The sequence below is a fragment of the Trachurus japonicus genome, chromosome 18 (assembly GCF_045865225.1).
Source record: "Trachurus japonicus isolate A0001 chromosome 18, Traja_1.0".
Taxonomy (NCBI): domain Eukaryota; kingdom Metazoa; phylum Chordata; class Actinopteri; order Carangiformes; family Carangidae; genus Trachurus; species Trachurus japonicus.
The window spans coordinates 14,701,552-14,720,851 of record NC_140924.1 but is presented as its reverse complement, the minus strand read 5'-3'; the positions used below and the strand labels follow the sequence as shown (position 1 = coordinate 14,720,851).

General features: G+C 37.3%; 1 protein-coding gene across 3 annotated transcripts in view; it reads left to right on the top strand.

Annotated features, from left to right (window-relative positions):
* Window positions 1-19,300, top strand: part of pde5ab (phosphodiesterase 5A, cGMP-specific, b) — a 59,413-nt gene that overhangs the window by 34,295 nt on the left and 5,818 nt on the right. For 2 of the 3 annotated variants that reach the window (XM_085760056.1, XM_085760054.1), the window contains exons 9-17: window positions 8,094-8,202; window positions 8,302-8,383; window positions 9,395-9,570; window positions 11,718-11,777; window positions 13,251-13,397; window positions 14,456-14,581; window positions 15,588-15,682; window positions 15,792-15,879; window positions 18,668-18,768. In XM_085760056.1, the coding sequence (XP_085616182.1) occupies window positions 8,094-8,202; window positions 8,302-8,383; window positions 9,395-9,570; window positions 11,718-11,777; window positions 13,251-13,397; window positions 14,456-14,581; window positions 15,588-15,682; window positions 15,792-15,879; window positions 18,668-18,768 (984 nt within the window). The remainder of the gene's footprint in view (window positions 1-8,093; window positions 8,203-8,301; window positions 8,384-9,394; window positions 9,571-11,717; window positions 11,778-13,250; window positions 13,398-14,455; window positions 14,582-15,587; window positions 15,683-15,791; window positions 15,880-18,667; window positions 18,769-19,300) is intronic. The other variant, XM_085760055.1, reaches the window with a different exon arrangement.

The following is a 19,300-nucleotide window of genomic DNA, read 5'->3' as shown; positions in this document are numbered from 1 at the left end:
ATACATATTTGTTCAACAAATACTTTCAAGCTCTTAATATATTTATTCATTTGAGTAGACCTATTTTTTCCACACCAATCTTCAAAAATTCAAGCAATTTTCCAACATCCTTCTTATAAGTTCTTCTTTTTAATTTTTTTCTCACCTATTTCAGATTTCAACCATTCAACTGTTAAACTATAAAGATGCAGGATTTCTACATTTTCCTCAAACTTTTTATTAACATGTTTAACTTTTACCCTTCAGATATGTTGTAGTTATTCTGCCCTTTAACGGATTGTAACTACTTCTATATTATTCTACTTTTACACTTCAGATATTGTTTCATCTATATTAGTAATGGTTCAAAAAAAAATTCTAACTGTTTTAAATAACAACAAATGCATCCATTCCATATCATTCAGCCTCCTGCTTACAAGTTATACTCTTCAGGTATTGCTTCATCTTTATTTATATTTGTTCAACAAATGCTTTCAAGCTGTTAATATATTTATTCATTTGAGTAGACTGAAATGTTAATTTTTTCACACCAATCTTCAAAAATTCAAGCAATTTTCCAAACATTTCATACAAATTCAACGTCCTTCTTATAAGTTTTACTTTTTAATCTTTTCTCATGTATTTCAGATTTCAACCCTTCTACTCTTACATGCTCGACTTTTAACCTTCAGATATGATGTAGTTATTCTAACTTATCCTTACCTTTAAAGGATTGTAACAACTTCTATATTATTTTACTTTTATTCCTCAGATATTCTTTCATATATTAGTGATGGTTCAACAATGTTTTCAAGCCACCAGTTTTAAACTTGTTTGAGTAGACTCAAGCTTTTCAATTCATTCATACTATTCTTCATTAATTCAAGTAATTACCACCCATTTCATACATCCTCCATCTTTCATCTTCTACTTTTACTATTCAGATATTGTTTAATCTACATTAGTAATGGTTCAAAAATGTTTTCAAACTGTCAGTTTTAAGTAAATCTGAGTAGACTTCAGACTTTCAATCTCTTCATACTGATCTTCAACAATTCAAGTAATTTCAAACCATTTCATACTCTTCATATATTATTTCATCTCTTCAAGATTTCTTCAGCAGTTTCTTAACTTAATTCAGCATAGTTTCAACAATTTATTCAGCTCATTCAGCTTCCAGCTTTCAGCATTCACCCGTATTTCCTTCAGGAAATGCATTTTCTAGTTATTATTAGGGTGAATGCTGAAAGCATTCACACTATTGTTATTCAAATCTTTATTATTATTAATATTATTATTATTCTTACTTCTTCCCTTTTTTGGCCCTTAACTACTTCTTCATACTTTCTACTATTCAAACAATTCATATATCAAAACGTGCGGCTTCTTCAGGAGATCATTGGATGTATTCAACTTTTTCATATCATTCATACTTTTCAAAATATTCAAACTTTATTGAAAAATTTTTCCCCATAGGAATACATTGAATCGGTCTTCAAACTGTTCAAATCCTCTCCTTCTTTGAACTTCAACTGCTTCAACATACTTTCACCTACAGACCTCATTCAACTTTTAAAATGTTCACAAAACTTTCAAGTATTCACGGTATATTCAACTTTTTCATATCTTCTACCATTATTGATCAGTACACTTCAACTGTTCATGATCATTTTTTGACAAAATTCAAATTTAACATGCAAGTCAATGGCACGGAATGTTCAGAGGTAGAGTGGTGATGACATCAGCTAGAGTGACAGAGGTTCAAAAAATCCTCTGACACTTTGCTCTCTATCCTGTCACCACGGCCACAAATTTCTTTCTAGACACATCATTTTCCCCCACTTTGGTAGACAAACTTGTGCTGTGTCTCACAGTGTGCTCGAAAACGCAGAGAGGCTAACAGAATTTAAACTGGGAGCCTCTAAGTGCAGCCAGTTTCCTCTCTTCCTCTCATTGACTCACATTGTAAAGTAGGAGCAGATTTTCTGAGAAAAGCAGAAATGACCTCCTTATATTTCTTGCGACGGTGAGAAAAGTTTTTGCCCTACAAACATTTAATGCACATTGGCTCGCTCAGGAAGGTCTCCTTGCCCCGATAGTCATGACCACATTCTGGTAAGAGGTACGGTTCTCTTTTCAGAGGCTGTTGTTCGGAGCTGCACAGAGCTCAAATCTCACTGCTCTGCTCTGTGTGGTGCAGACACAGAGAGAGAGACACACACACACACACACAGACAGATAGACACACAGACACAGAGACACACTGGCTTACAGCTCATAATCAGCCTCTAAATGAGTTCATATCTTTGAGGGGAATTTTTAAACATCTCTAATAATTTATTTCTCTCACATACATTTCAGTTTATTCTTGTAATGGAGATTTCAGGATTTGGAGCTTCTTCATGTCCTGACTTTCCTCTTTAACCCTTTACTTTGAAGGACTTGAACTTTTTCTCATTAATTCCAACAATTCAGACCATTTCTCAACCATTTAAGGACTTTCACATTTTTCATTTATGAATGTATATCTTCACACTCTTTTTTTACACGTATCTTAAACAATTCTGGCATTTGCATCCATTCCACATCATTCAGTCTCTTTCTTTCTTTCTACTCCCTTTCTCTTTCTTTTTACTTCATTCCTTGTTTCCTTGTTTCTACCCCATTTCTATATATACCCCAGTTCTCATAATGGATATTTCAGGATTTGGAGCTTCTTCATGTCCTGACTTTAGACTTTTCCACCTTCAATCCTTACATTTTACTTTGAAGGACTTTGACTTTTTCCTCATTAATTCCAACAATTCAGGCCATTTCTCAACCATGTAAGGAGTTTCATATTTTTCATTTATAAATTTATATTTTCACACTATTTTTTACACTTAAACAATTCTGGGATTTGCATCCATTCCCTATCATTCAGTCTCTTGCTTACAAGTTATACACTTCAGGTATTGCTTCATTTTTATACATATTTGTTCAACAAATACTTTCAAGCTCTTAATATATTTATTCATTTGAGTAGACCTATTTTTTCCACACCAATCTTCAAAAATTCAAGCAATTTTCCAACATCCTTCTTATAAGTTTTTCTTTTTAATTTTTTTCTCACCTATTTCAGATTTCAACCATTCAACTGTTAAACTATAAAGATGCAGGATTTCTACATTTTCCTCAAACTTTTTATTAACATGTTTAACTTTTACCCTTCAGATATGTTGTAGTTATTCTGCCCTTTAACGGATTGTAACTACTTCTATATTATTCTACTTTTACACTTCAGATATTGTTTCATCTATATTAGTAATGGTTCAAAAAAAAAATTCTAACTGTTTTAAATAACAACAAATGCATCCATTCCATATCATTCAGCCTCCTGCTTACAAGTTATACTCTTCAGGTATTGCTTCATCTTTATTTATATTTGTTCAACAAATGCTTTCAAGCTGTTAATATATTTATTCATTTGAGTAGATTGAAATGTTAATTTTTTCACACCAATCTTCAAAAATTCAAGCAATTTTCCAAACATTTCATACAAATTCAACGTCCTTCTTATAAGTTTTACTTTTTAATCTTTTCTCACGTATTTCAGATTTCAACCCTTCTACTCTTACATGCTCGACTTTTAGCCTTCAGATATGATGTAGTTATTCTAACTTATCCTTACCTTTAAAGGATTGTAACAACTTCTATATTATTTTACTTTTATTCCTCAGATATTCTTTCATATATTAGTGATGGTTCAACAATGTTTTCAAGCCACCAGTTTTAAACTTGTTTGAGTAGACTCAAGCTTTTCAATTCATTCATACTATTCTTCATTAATTCAAGTAATTAGCACCCATTTCATACATCCTCCATCTTTCATCTTCTACTTTTACTATTCAGATATTGTTTAATCTACATTAGTAATGGTTCAAAAATGTTTTCAAACTGTCAGTTTTAAGTAAATCCGAGTAGACTTCAGACTTTCAATTTCTTCATACTGATCTTCAACAATTCAAGTAATTTCAAACCATTTCATACTCTTCATATATTGTTTCATCTCTTCAAGATTTCTTCAGCAGTTTCTTAACTTAATTCAGCATAGTTTCAACAATTTATTCAGCTCATTCAGCTTACAGCTTTCAGCATTCACCCGTATTTCCTTCAGGAAATGCATTTTCTAGTTATTATTATTATTCTGTACACTTCTTCCGTTTTTCGGTCTTTAACTACTTCTTCATACTTTCTACTATTCAAACAATTCATATATCAAAACGTGCAGCTTCTTCAGGAGATCATTGGATCCATTCAACTTTTTCATTATCATTCATACTTTTCAAAATATTCAAACTTTATTGAAATTTTTTTCCCATAGGAATACATTGAAACTGTCTTCAAACTCTTAAAATCTTCTCCTTCTTTGAACTTCAACTGCTTCAACATACTTTCACCTACAGACTTCATTCAACTTTTAAAACGTTCACAAAACTTTCAAGTATTCACGGTACATTCAACTTTTTCATATCTTCTACCATTATTGATCATTACCCTTCAACTGTTCATGATAATTTTTTGACAAAATTCAAATTTAACATGCAAGTCAATGGCACGGAATGTTCAGAGCTAGAGTGGTGATGACATCAGCTAGAGTGACAGAGGTTCAAAAAATCCTCTGACACTTTGCTCTCTAACCTGTCACCACGGCCACAAATTTCACTCAGGACACATAATTTCCCCCCACTTTGGTAGACAAACTTGTCCTGTGTCTCACAGTGTGCTCGAAAACGCAGAGAGGCTAACAGAATTTAAACTCGGAGCCTCTAAGTGCAGCCAGTTCCCTCTCTTCCTCTCATTGACTCCCATTGTAAAGTAGGAGCAGATTTTCTGAGAAAAGCAGAAATGACCTCCTTATCTTTCCTGCGACGGTGAGAAAAGTTTTTGCCCTACAAACATTTAATGCACATTGGCTCGCTCAGGAAGGTCTCCTTGCCCCGATAGTCATGACCACATTCTGGTAAGAGGTACGGTTCTCTTTTCAGAGGCTGTTGTTCGGAGCTGCACAGAGCTCAAATCTCACTGCTCTGCTCTGTGTGGTGCAGACAGAGAGAGAGACACACACACACACACACACACACACACACACACACACACACACACACACACACACAGACAGAGAGACACACAACCACAGAGACACACTGGCTTACAGCTCATAATCAGCCTCTAAATGAGTTCATATCTTTGAGGGGAATTTTTAAACATCTCTAATAATTTATTTCTCTTACATTTCAGTTTATTCTTGTAATGGAGATTTCAGGATTTGGAGCTTCTTCATGTCCTGACTTTCCTCTTTAACCCTTTACTTTGAAGGACTTGAACTTTTTCTCATTAATTCCAACAATTCAGACCATTTAAGGACTTTCACATTTTTCATTTATGAATGTATATCTTCACACTCTTTTTTTAAACGTATCTTAAACAATTCTGGCATCATTCAGTCTCTTTCTTTCTTTCTTTCTTTCTACTCCCTTTCTCTTTCTTTTTACTTCATTCCTTGTTTCCTTGTTTCTACCCCATTTCTATATATACCCCAGTTCTCATAATGGATATTTCAGGATTTGGAGCTTCTTCATGTCCTGACTTTAGACTTTTCCACCTTCAATCCTTACATTTTACTTTGAAGGACTTGGACTTTTTCCTCATTAATTCCAACAATTCAGGCCATTTCTCAACCATGTAAGGAGTTTCATATTTTTCATTTATACATTTATATTTTCACACTATTTTTTACACTTAAACAATTCTGGGATTTGCATCCATTCCCTATCATTCAGTCTCTTGCTTACAAGTTATACACTTCAGGTATTGCTTCGTTTTTATACATATTTGTTCAACAAATACTTTCAAGCTCTTAATATATTTATTCATTTGAGTAGACCTATTTTTTCCACACCAATCTTCAAAAATTCAAGCAATTTTCCAACATCCTTCTTATAAGTTCTTCTTTTTAATTTTTTTCTCACCTATTTCAGATTTCAACCATTCAACTGTTAAACTATAAAGATGCAGGATTTCTACATTTTCCTCAAACTTTTTATTAACATGTTTAACTTTTACCCTTCAGATATGTTGTAGTTATTTTTAGTTATTCTGCCCTTTAACGGATTGTAACTACTTCTATATTATTCTACTTTTACACTTCAGATATTGTTTCATCTATATTAGTAATGGTTCAAAAAAAAAAATTCTAACTGTTTTAAATAACAACAAATGCATCCATTCCATATCATTCAGCCTCCTGCTTACAAGTAATTTTCCAAACATTTCTTACAAATTCAACGTCCTTCTTATAAGTTTTACTTTTTAATCTTTTCTCACGTATTTCAGATTTCAACCCTTCTACTCTTACATGCTCGACTTTTAGCCTTCAGATATGATGTAGTTATTCTAACTTATCCTTCCCTTTAAAGGATTGTAACAACTTCTATGTTATTTTACTTTTATTCCTCAGATATTCTTTCATAAATTAGTAATGGTTCAACAATGTTTTCAAGCCACCAGTTTTAAACTTCTTTGAGTAGACTCAAGCTTTTCAATTCATTCATACTATTCTTCATTAATTCAAGTAATTACCACCCATTTCATACATCCTCCATCTTTCATCTTCTACTTTTACACTTCAGATATTGTTTCATCTATATTAGTAATGGTTCAAAAAAAAAATTCTAACTGTTTTAAATAACAACAAATGCATCCATTCCATATCATTCAGCCTCCTGCTTACAAGTAATTTTCCAAACATTTCTTACAAATTCAACGTCCTTCTTATAAGTTTTACTTTTTAATCTTTTCTCACGTATTTCAGATTTCAACCCTTCTACTCTTACATGCTCGACTTTTAGCCTTCAGATATGATGTAGTTATTCTAACTTATCCTTCCCTTTAAAGGATTGTAACAACTTCTATGTTATTTTACTTTTATTCCTCAGATATTCTTTCATAAATTAGTAATGGTTCAACAATGTTTTCAAGCCACCAGTTTTAAACTTCTTTGAGTAGACTCAAGCTTTTCAATTCATTCATACTATTCTTCATTAATTCAAGTAATTACCACCCATTTCATACATCCTCCATCTTTCATCTTCTACTTTTACTATTCAGATATTGTTTAATCTACATTAGTAATGGTTCAAAAAATGTTTTCAAACTGTTTAAAATAAATCTGAGTGCACTTTAACCTTTCAATTCATTCATACTATTCTTCACTAATTCAAGTAATTACCACCCATTTCATACATCCTCCATCTTTCATCTTCTACTTTTACCATTCAGATATTGTTTAATCTACATTAGTAATGGTTCAAAAATGTTTTCAAACTGTCAGTTTTAAGTAAATCTGAGTAGACTTCAGACTTTTAATTTCTTCATACTGATCTTCAACAATTCAAGTAATTTCAAACCATTTCATACTCTTCATATATTCAAGATTTCTTCAGCAGTTTCTTAACTTAATTCAGCATAGTTTCAACAATTTATTCAGCTCATTCAGCTTCCAGCTTTCAGCATTCACCCGTATTTCCTTCAGGAAATGCATTCTCTAGTTACTTTTTAAAAGTAACATGCCCAACACTTGTTCTCAATGGAGGCAAGAGAGTACAAGCAGGATCTTTCATTTCTTTGGTGTCTACTGCAGTCATATAGAAAAATGACCTCAAAACAGAAATGTTCAGTTAGATTTATGAATGAACCGAATGAAGAAATGTTCTTGAATAAAGAATCATTTTGAATCATGAATCGATTTTGAGTCAAATCATTAGTTATGATGAGATTTGAGAGCCAACCCGGCCAATCAGATGACAGAACAGCAGCACCAATCAAGGAAACTCACATATTATAAGATCATTTTCAAAGCTGCTTGCTCACCTCTCAGTAAACCTGACTATTCAAAGACACAGTAAAGGATCTGCCCCCCAAATTTCCAGAGCTCTTCCCTGACCCTCGGTTCTTCACTTCTTATCTGCAGCCTTCTTGACAGAGGTTGTAAAATGGAAAGTCTCTGGAGGACGAGTCTTAAGTCGGTTATGAATAGCCAGTCACAAAGTTGTTTGTGTTGTGTGTCTCCTTAGGGACCATGATGTCAGCCAGATTAATTACATGTACGCTCAGTACGTCAAAAACACCATGCAGCCTCTCAACATTGCCGACATCACCAAGGACCAGCTCCTCCCCTGGACAGTCAGTACTCTCAGTAGTCTTTTATTTATTTTTAATTCTTTTATCTCTTGTCTTCTTTTCCCTCAGTAAGAACTCTTAATCCCTCTTGTCCTCCGACAGAGTGAAAACCCAGATCACGGCGACCAGATCAAGAGTTTGCTCTGCACTCCCATCAGGAACGGCAAGAAGGACAAAGTCATTGGTACGACCTCTCTCTTTAGCGTCACCATCAGATTAGACAAATATCTGAGGAAGCTAACACTCAATCTAACTATCAGATAGAACTTGTAATATGTTAAAATCAATAAAACGCCACTAAGGACAGAACCATTGCTGGTTTTATCTTCAATCTTCAACACGCAGTACCTAACGCGTGTAACCTCTAGGGGGCTTTCAGTCAGAACAAAGGTTACCGTAAGCTTTGTTTGGTTTGGATTTCCATTAGCCGTTCAGGAAATCAAACAGGCCCGGTTGCTTATGACTGTTAGAAACAATGAATAAATAACTTTCACATTTAAAGTCAGTGAGATTACCGCTAACCTTTATTTTGTTTCTGATTTGTTCCTCTGATAACCAGACGTTCAGCAGACGTTTACGTTTTTAGACTATGAGGAATTAAAAGGTCGGTTTAGACAGAGCATCAGCCCGACCTTAAGAGGGGTGAACACTGTAAACACTGATCCCAGATAACTTCACTTAAACTGTCAATGTGAACTCTGGTTACTTTTCAATGCATTACATAAGCTTTAACTGTCTTAAATCTTAGCATAGCATTACTACTTTTACTGTTTGGTCATGAATAGTCCTGCCAATCCATAAATCTCAATGATTATCATCAGCCTAATCAGCCTGTGACCGCGGATGTCCTTTTATAATGACTCAGCGTAAGTCCTTATAGCCTCTCCAACCTTTAAAAATCCTGATGTTGAAGCAGATCAGAGCAGCTCATGATTAGCGTTAGAGATCCATGTCCTTAAGAGGCACAGAAACTCATAATTATATCTTATTTTATGATTATATAACTGGTCACTTACATAAAACTGGGATCTGATTTCCCTCTAAATGTTCTAAACTGGCACAGCTGAGGAAATAGTTCAAGCCACATACCCAACGCAGCTTTACATCTAACCACATATGAGGTTTATAGGGATATCAGATCTGGACGGAGACAGGGTCAGAACGTGTGTTTTTCTGTTTCTGTGTGTCCGTGTAGGTGTGTGTCAGTTGGTGAACAAGATGGACGAAGCGTCAGGCAGCGTGAAGGCGTTCAACAGGAACGACGAGCAGTTCCTGGAGGCGTTCGCCATCTTCTGCGGCCTCGGCATTCAGAACACGCAGATGTACGAAACCGTGGAGAGAGCCATGGCAAAGCAGGAAGTCACTCTGGAGGTCCGCCACACACACACACACACACACACACACACACACACACACACACACACACATACCTGCACATTTTGCACATGTTTAGTCTGTGGTAATAATGGCTTTTACCATATTGGCAGAATTTATTGTCTCATTGCATATTTGAATTCTCCTTGTTTTATGAGTAGATTTTGTCATATTTCATATAGGGGCTGTTTAAGGATCTAATGGAACAATATCATGATGACTTATATTCAGTGTTTTGGTTTGGGGAGGTGAAATTAGCGTTTAGATGTCGATACAAAGACCAGAACTCACCTCTATTTACCTGGCAAACCTGACAGCGATGAAACTGTCTTCTTTTCCTGAGTTCAGAACAAAGACTAAATTAATATAAAAGGTCAGGAGGTCATTAAAGATAGACCTGGAAAAGACTTGGCTTGTTGTAGAGGTAATATTTCACAAGGTATCGTCTGCATAGAAAGACATAGCAGCGCTTACATGGAAGATGTTACTAAGATAGTTTAAAAAAAGGAGTGGGCCAAACACAGAGCCTTGAGGAACACCTTTATTGAACATTTGTTAACTTGATTTTGAGTTTGACCTCTATCAGAAAGATACAAATGCAAAGTTTTTTGAAATCCAATCCATCATGTATCTGTGACTTGACATGTCTATGAGTTTGAAAGATGACTTTGAATGTTTTAGGGGATGACGAGCAGCTTGGCTAAGGGTTAGGGTTTCTACAATAAACCCAAATATTGGCAAAACCACATTGTTCACGTACTTTCCCCTCTGCTGCTCTCACTAACACACACTGTGCTGGATGTGTCAGCTTCAGGGTGTCAGAGGTGATGCCTCCTCTCAGCTGCAGCTGACACCCACCTCCTCTGGCACTCACTGAATTTTAACCAGGTTTCACTCAAACTGGTCACTACCTCTTCTTTTTAGTTTAAATCAAAGTGGTGAGAATTTAGCTTCATGCTAACATGTTTAACCACATGATGGAAATAGCTTTTCTTCAGAACTTGAGGTTGTACAGTACTTTTCCGAAGTAGAGCTGATAAATCAATGAAAAACGCTTTCCTTAGAAAATATTTTTATTCCTCAGCTCTGACAGCAGCTGGAGCTGGAGGCATTCAGAGTCCATCCAGCTGCGTCTATGTCCATATGTCTCATTCTCGAGGAAACACAATATCTCAGTTATTCATTGGGACTTAAAGACGAAACTGATTAGATTTTAATAGCTAAGTTTTCTTATGTATAAGAGACTGTTCCTTCCATACCTTGACATGATTTGGCGGTATAGAGAGTATGGACAGAACAACCTCTTGTCTTGTACGTAAGAAAACCTAGCTATTACAATTTGTAGAAATAATAAGCTCCACTGAGCCTGATTAGATTTTAATCAAAGGTCAAGATCACAGCAACCTCACATATTCAGGTTTTTGGCAAAATCTCAGTAACTTCTTGAGGGAATCTCTTCATATTTGGTACAAATGTCAACACATTAATACCCTCTACTCAATCATGATGAAATTTCATACTAACAGTAAATACTTTAAATGACTCTGGATAAACAGGGATGAAATCTGAAACTCGTCTCAGAAACAGAGGTATGCAGCCACGAGGAGGTGTTTCTAATCCCAAACCCTACCGTCACTAGTCTCCACACATCAAAATAGCAGTGAAGGAGCTTTGAAGAAACTGGGCCAAAATGTGCCTTTTAGACTAAAGCTGACAAACAGAGATGACGGCCACAGCCAGGAGCCTTTGATCACACAACATCGTCTGGAAAAATACATTTATTTTGCCATATGGAGTTAAGTTATTAGAGTCTGAACCACTGAAATACAGGCAGGGAGAAACCATGCAGTACTTTTCTGATAGAGTGGAGAAAATATGATTTATTAGAGTGTATTTGCTATAAAATAATTTTAGAAACTGTTAAGGGATAAAGTAACCACACTGGGAAGTCTAACTTATTATTGTTAAATCAAACAATCACAATCAGGAGGTGTCACAAAGCAGAGGATCGATCTGTAGCATTGGAGGTGTTTGTCTGAAGGAAGCTGTGTAGGCACGTTTTTGTGATGAGTGTGTCAGTCTCATGTGGTTTTGTGTGTGTGTGTGTGTGTGTGTGTGTGTGTGTGTGTGTGTGTGTGTTCCAGGTCCTGTCGTATCACGCCTCTGCTGCAGAGGAAGAATCCTGGGAACTCCAGGTAACCGCGGTAAATTAAACTTTTTTCATTTAACAGCACACACATCCACATCCACATCCACACCAGTGTCCAACAATGCATGGGTTATTTAATACACACATATCAACACAGACACACACACAGGCAGATGTTGTTGTCCTTCAAGGTCAGAGGAACCAGTCGTGACACACAACACCTCACTGCTGAGTCAGACCAGCAACTCTAGATGGTTGACCCTGAAGTAGGTCGAGCTAATAGGAGTGGAACCATATATCGATCTGTATCAATACACTGATTCAGTGATCAACCAGTCACTGGCATTGATCCACAGCGAAGACAAATCACTAAGATCTAAAAAAAAAACCTCTAAACAGTGTTAAAGTTCAGGCTAAAATCCTGATTTAATCTGAGCAAATAGGAACTAAATGTTCTTTCAGTTTCTTTTGTAGATGGTGAACATTGTAAAGCTCAATAAATCAGGATGAGGTGCTTTATTATAGTGAACAAGAGGCTGACTTTACAACACTTTTCGACACATTTTCAGAAAACATTGTGCCTGATAAGGGTTTTAAAAACTGTGTTTTAAAAGCCCTCTTCACGCACAGACACTCGACTGTGTTATTTTAAAAGAAAGCGGCGCTGGTGGAGGCAGCAGAGTCACTGTGGAGGGTTCACACAGAGCAGTGGTTAATAGTGGAGTAGTTATTTTAGATTTTATCCATGTCTAACCCTGTTTAAATGAAAGGCTTTTTGATTTATTCAACATTTCATTGTCCGACAGACGTCTCTACGTGTTTGTCTCTACTCTACAGTTCAGACATCCCAGCTTTCGTTGAAGCAAACATCTCCTGAGCTTCATCTGGCCTTGATATTCTTCTCAATACCAAACTTAACAAAACAAACTCTTCTTTACATTTACTTACATTTGAATACAGCCACTTGAGTGCAGTATCTATAACGGCCACTAGAGTGCTGCTCCAACAGGGAGCAAACCCTCATTGACTCCCATTCAAACTGTCCAACTTTACAGCAGAAATAAACATGTTTACAACCTGGTACAGCAGCATATTTGATCCCTTAAAGATATTCACTCCAAATATTATCCAATCTGTAGAAGAATGACTGGATTGACAGCATAACTTGACCTTCAGTGACCGGACAGAACCTTGAATGTTTGGGTGTATTTCACCCAAAAAAAACCACAACTTATAAAATGTGTGAAAATATTGCTTTTGTTAAGCAATAATATCAGTTTTGAGATTTGAGATTTATTTAGATTTTTAAAATGGGACATGCATATTAATGAACATTTCCATGTAAATATGCAATATAAGATTGTAGCCGAGGCTAATTTCCATCTCCAGTCCCAGTTTATCATATAAAACTAAATAAAAGTGATAATTTTAACAAAATATTATAAATATCCACATTCCACAAAATCTGCATCCTTTCTAAATTTCCCAATGTTCATATGTGTGTGTGTTGTGTGTGTGTGTCTTGAAGGTATCCACAGTTCCTTCGGCCCAGTCTCTGCACCTCATGGACTTCAGCTTCAGTGACTTTGACCTGTCGGACAACGAGACGACGCTGGCTACGATCCGCATGTTCGTGGACCTCAACCTGGTGCAGACCTTCCAGATGAAGTACACGGTGAGATGATCAGTCAAAGTCAATGAGAAAAGTCAGAAATGATGTAGAAACTGTCCCTTTAAGATGAAATAGTTCCATAGTGTCGCTTTAATGATGCAAGAAAACAATAAACAGCCTTAGACTATACAACATGAGTGTGTGTTTGTGTGTGATGCATTCATGACTTTTGAGTTAAATCCAAAAGAGAGAGACCGCACACACACACAGACACACACACACACTGCTGTCGGTGTGAAGAGGTCCTTGTGTGTAGGTGGTTTACCTCGGCGGTGCTGGTGGTGGAGCCTCATGAAGAGAGGCTTTGATTGGAGGTGATTAGGTCACTGTGACATTCACAGGTCCGACCACCTGGGAGCGTCACAGTCCGCTGATTGTTTACTGACATTTCTAACACATTCTACGTCCTGGGCCGATTTATTACATCTGATAAGTGTGTACAGATCCCCACGGAGAAAATAAACCCAGATTTTTTTCCTCTTCCGTAATTGGATCAGCTGAACAGCGATGTGGCGGAAATCAGTTTTACTCAGTGGAAGCACAGACTCAACAAAGCACAGAGCGTTGGTTTGCTCAGTCTTCACTTTCAGAGAAGGAGAACATCCCGACTGTCGACATCACATTTGTATTTTTATTTTCGTGCGCAGTTATTTTACACCTACACATAGTGTTTTTTCTTTTATGTTATAAGTTATGGATGTCATGCTGCTAAAGAAAATGAATGAAAACATCTACATAGACAACTTTTAGTCCTCTTTTTGGTGCATGTATCAATATACAGAGATGTGGAGATATAATTGGCACATCGACTGTGTGGCAATTAGCTTTTATTGATTGTTATATATTTATATACAGTATATATTTATAAAGGTAACACTGGTATTATTGTGTAAAACTGAGGCTCCATATTTTAGGTCGGCTCCAATTATCTATATAAAGTAAAAATAACACACCCATAGCGAGCTAACACTTGCAGGGCGCGGATGTTGGGAGAAACCAACCGGAAAGAAGATGAAAATGTCTGACAGAAGCTGAATAAATCCCTCTGTTCTCTCCTGTAGAGTTTGTGCCAGTGGGTGATGAGTGTGAAGAAGAACTACAGGAAGAACGTGGCCTATCACAACTGGAGACACGCCTTCAACACGGCCCAGTGCATGTTCGCCCTCCTCAAGTCAGGACGCCTGCAGGTCAGTGCATCCATCCATCCATCACTTGATGAGAGCAGGTGTTATCAGGTATTAGGGATGGACCGAATCCAGATGTTTTGGGGTTCTGCCGAAAACTGAATCCACTGTTTAAAGATTTGACCGAATCAGAATCGAATACCGAGTCCTACTCCCATCATCGGTCCACACAGTAAACACATTATAAATGCAGTAAACATCACATGTAAAAAACAGTTGGCAATAACTTTCACTACTATTTTGCATTTGAACAGAATTAATGCTCACACACTGAACATTTAAGTTTCAAGGTGTTCAGGATCGAGGCTTTAGTGTTTTTTCTCATTCAAAACAAGCCAGTCAAAAAACAAAAAGTGTTATTATTTCCATAGAGCAGAGAAATGACACGCCTGTAAGTGCTAATTGTATGTTTGCCCATCTATGACGTTTTTTCATTTCATTCTCATTTGTTTATTTCTTGAGTTGGGACAATGCACATTCATCAACATTGATGCGTTAAACATCAGTGTGAATGTGCCGGACTTAGCATAACTGCTAAATTTCAAATTCTTTAAATTTTTTATTATATGTTAATATAAAGCTAGCGGACTTTATATTTAGTTTGTGATAATGACAGTGATGCTGGCTGTGCTGACAGCGTAATTGTTGGCGGCGTTGGGCGAGCGTAGGGTTCGGTTGGGTTGATGTTCTAAGGTTTGGCAGAAACCGAACCCCAAAATTCAAAACCAAATCCTGGATTCAGTGCATCCCTATCAGGTGTCACTTTCCTCTATGTTAAAGTCGCTGGATTATTACAACACAATAATAACTCCTGTTAAAACTACCAGGAGCCTGAAAACACACTGACTCTCAGCTGTGTGTGTGTGTGTGTAAACGTGTCGTCCTTTCCGTCCACTTCACTCCACGCTGGTCGCCCACCTGTGGAGCGCTCCGGCAGCTCTGTGGAAACAGCCACCAGGCTTTTGTTTGGTTGTGTGGTAGCTGATGTTGTTTCCTCTCCTGTGGACAGAACAACCTGAGCGACGTGGAGGTCCTGGCTCTGATGATCGCCACTCTGAGCCACGACCTGGACCACAGAGGGGTCAACAACTCCTACATCCAGAGGTACGGCAGGAGAGCATGAGTCATGTTCACGTCACAAGTGTATTATGGTTTTATATCGATGTGTGGGAGGAAACTATACAAGTGTGTGTCTCTGTGTGTGTGTGTTCAGGAGTGACCATCCACTGGCCCAGCTCTACTGCCACTCCACCATGGAGCACCACCACTTCGACCAGTGCCTCATGATCCTTAACAGCCCTGTAGGTACACACACACACACACACACACACACACACACACACACACACACACACACAGAGATCCAGTCCAACCATCATTGTTCTAAAAGAAAACGTCAGTTCCAAATGTTTTGCAACCTGATGACAGTGCAGCGCAGTGAGATGAGACTTGGCTGCTGCTGTGGTGTTGTGGTGAGGGTTAGTGGCTAGTGGTTAGTGGTTAGTGTCGGCCTCTAACACTGGATCTGTCTCTCCACAACACACATTGAGTGAGTCCAGACTTTGGCCGAGCACAGACCTTCTCCTCGTGTTGAGACCAGCACTCTCATGAGCACCAGGATCAGCTCTGAATGGGAAAATGGCTGTCGGTCTGAAACTAGCACTGAAAGTTGTGTTGCACTTTGCACCGCTTTGTGTTGTGCTGGGTGTAAGATAGAACCCCTAAAGTCATTACACCCTACTGATGATCCTCTAATACAGTAGAAAAGTATAGAATATAAAAGAACAGGATATAATAGGATAGGATACAATAGAATAGAATAGAACAAGACTGAAAAGAAAAGAATATAACAAGATAGAATAGAAAAGAATAGAACAAAATAGAATAGAAAAGAATAGAACAAGACTGAATAGAAAAGAATAGAACAAGATAGAATAGAACAAGATAGAATACAAAGGATTGAACAAGATAGAATAGAATAGAACAAGACCGAATAGAAAAGAATAGAACATGATAGAATAGAATGGAATAGAACAAGACTGAATAGAAAAGAATAGAACAAGATAGAATACAATACAATACAAAAGGATTGAATATAAAAGAATAGAACGGGATAGACAAGAAAAGAAAATGATAGAATAAAACAGAATAGGATAGATTGGAATATCAAAGAATACAATAAAACAGGATAGAACAGAATAAAATAGAGTAGAACTTTCATTGCTTCAAAAAAACAAGGAAACATTGTTTAGCCACTCTTTCAGTTCTGGCAGAACAGAGGTGCAGAGTGCAGTGCAACAAATATAAAAGATACATGATAAATAGACATAAACTATAAAAGGACATAAATAATATTCTATTTTATCTCCATGTTTGGTCTCCACCAGCTCCTTGTAGCTGCTATCTGTGTTCTCCAGCTTGTTGCTGACTGCCTGTCTGCTGTTTGATGCTCCACTGTGGATTTATGATGATGATGCAGGACTCTTTAGAGCTGAGAGGATAATTCTCTTCAAGTGACCTGTTTGATCGCACACAGGCTTTTGATCTATTGTTGACATAAGAACATTGCTTAACGCAGCTTTAATAAACCCTTTTTTTTGTTTAACATCCACACTGACCCAGGTGACACTGTCACGTGACAGTCGATCTCCACACAGTCGAGTTGTTTTGATTTTACAGCTCATTTACAGTAGGAGGCCGAGCTTCGCCACAGGCAGCTGAGCCTCCACCCGCTCACACTCACATTTAAAAAACACAAGTACAAATAGAAAACATCCCCGACCGCAGCACAGCTGTCTCCAGCCACGGTTACTCACCAAGGAAGAGTCGTCATTACCATTATGGATATGAGCGTATTGGCGGGGAGGCAGAAGGAACAAAAACATCAGGCGCATCGTCTCTTCATACTTCAGACTTGATCCTCATCAGAGTTATGCAAAACATGACATTAGTTGGCCTTTCACAGCTGCAGCTCATTGGGTATGCAGCAGCAGCAGCAGCAGCAGCAGCAGCAGCAGCAGCAGCAGCAGAGGGCTGCCTCTCCTCTGTCTGCTCCCCCGCCAGCCGCTGAAATCATTTCTTTATACTTTGTCTGGAAAACTGAACATCACGTCAGATCTGATGTACTGTAACAGTAACAATCAGAGACTGTTCTGTTATTCATGTGAACAGTCATGGCTTTTCTGTTCTGATTTCATCTGAAGCTATTATCCAAGTATCATCGATGAAAATAGAAAAAAAATATACACTTGATTAAGTTGGTGTGGTTGGATATCGTCCATTTACATCACTCTTGATTAATTGCCAATTGGTTTCAAAACAAATGATGAAAGACAAGAAAATGAACCCTATAATACTGTCTCTGAAACCTGCTTACATAACTGATTGCCTTGGATTGGTTGGATGTTTCTTGTACCCTCTGTACACACTTTTTTACAGTGGTAAGTTAGTGGGCAAAAGCTAGGTTATGAAATGAGGGTAAACCTGCTAATTAAATTCAATTGAACCCTTTATTATATTGTCATTGGTGTGAAAAACCTGATGTTAGCGAGTCTTAATGGGATTTTTGACCCTGTTTGTACAGGAAAAATTGGAACTTTTACTTTGAAACCAATTGGCAATTAATCAAGAGCTTAATTAGGTTCTCATATACATATCTGGTTTGAAAAGGTTGGAAAATGCGAGTGACAATTTTCCCTAGACCAAAGAGAAAACTTTCCCCAGAGTGATGTTTTTGGTATCGCTAGCTAAACCGCATGCTAGCTTAAGAACAGGACTTTGGTTTAGGTATCAAAATACACCTGTACTCTTCTATACTCTGTGCTAAAGTTACAGTATATCATTGAACATGGATACTGATCAAAATGTTATAACACAAACAGTGAAGTTTGGATTTTTTTTTACTTTGAGGCTTGAAAAATAGGAAAATAGTTTCAGTCACTCATGCAGCACACACACAACTGATTCATACATGACCTTTATTTCTGTTTTCCTATTTACTTACTGTAGCCTATATATTATTATTATATTTTTATTACTTGGAATTGTAACAACACATTTGTAAAAATTTCTGTCTTTGTTTTTCCCCAGGGAAACCAGATCCTGAGCGGCCTCTCCCTGGACGAGTACAAGACCACTCTGAAGATGATCGAGAGGGCTATTCTGGCCACCGACCTGGCTCTGTACATGAAGTAGGTACCAACTGTCAAGCCCAGATGTAAATCTGTCTGGAGAGGGGTAGAGAGGGAGGAATGGAAGAGGAAAAGTCAATTTAGGCTGTTACAGCCCAGCTTGTGGTAAACGGGAAAGGGAGGCTTTATAAAACCAAATTAACCATCCAGCTCTATCCATCTTCCCTTTGTCTGAGATCCTCACCCTGTTTCTAAGGCTGAGCATGATCTCATTTTTCGGGCGCTACCTCAAAGGTCATGATCATTAATGAGGGTTGGAACAAAAACTGACTGGTAAATCTTCACCACAGTGATTCCAAGACCCGAGGAGATACTTGAACTCCTTCAGTTGGGGCTGGTTCAGACCCAGAGCCAAAACCAGTATTTCTTAAAGGAGGCATGTTATGTCCCTTTTCCAGAAATTAAAATAGTTCCCAGGTGTCTTAAAGACATGTATGTGACATGCTTTGGTCAAAATAGCCCAAGGATCAAACATCACAGCTCTTTTCATCCTCTCAAAACAGCCCTGTTGAGAACGGCTGGTTTCAGTGCC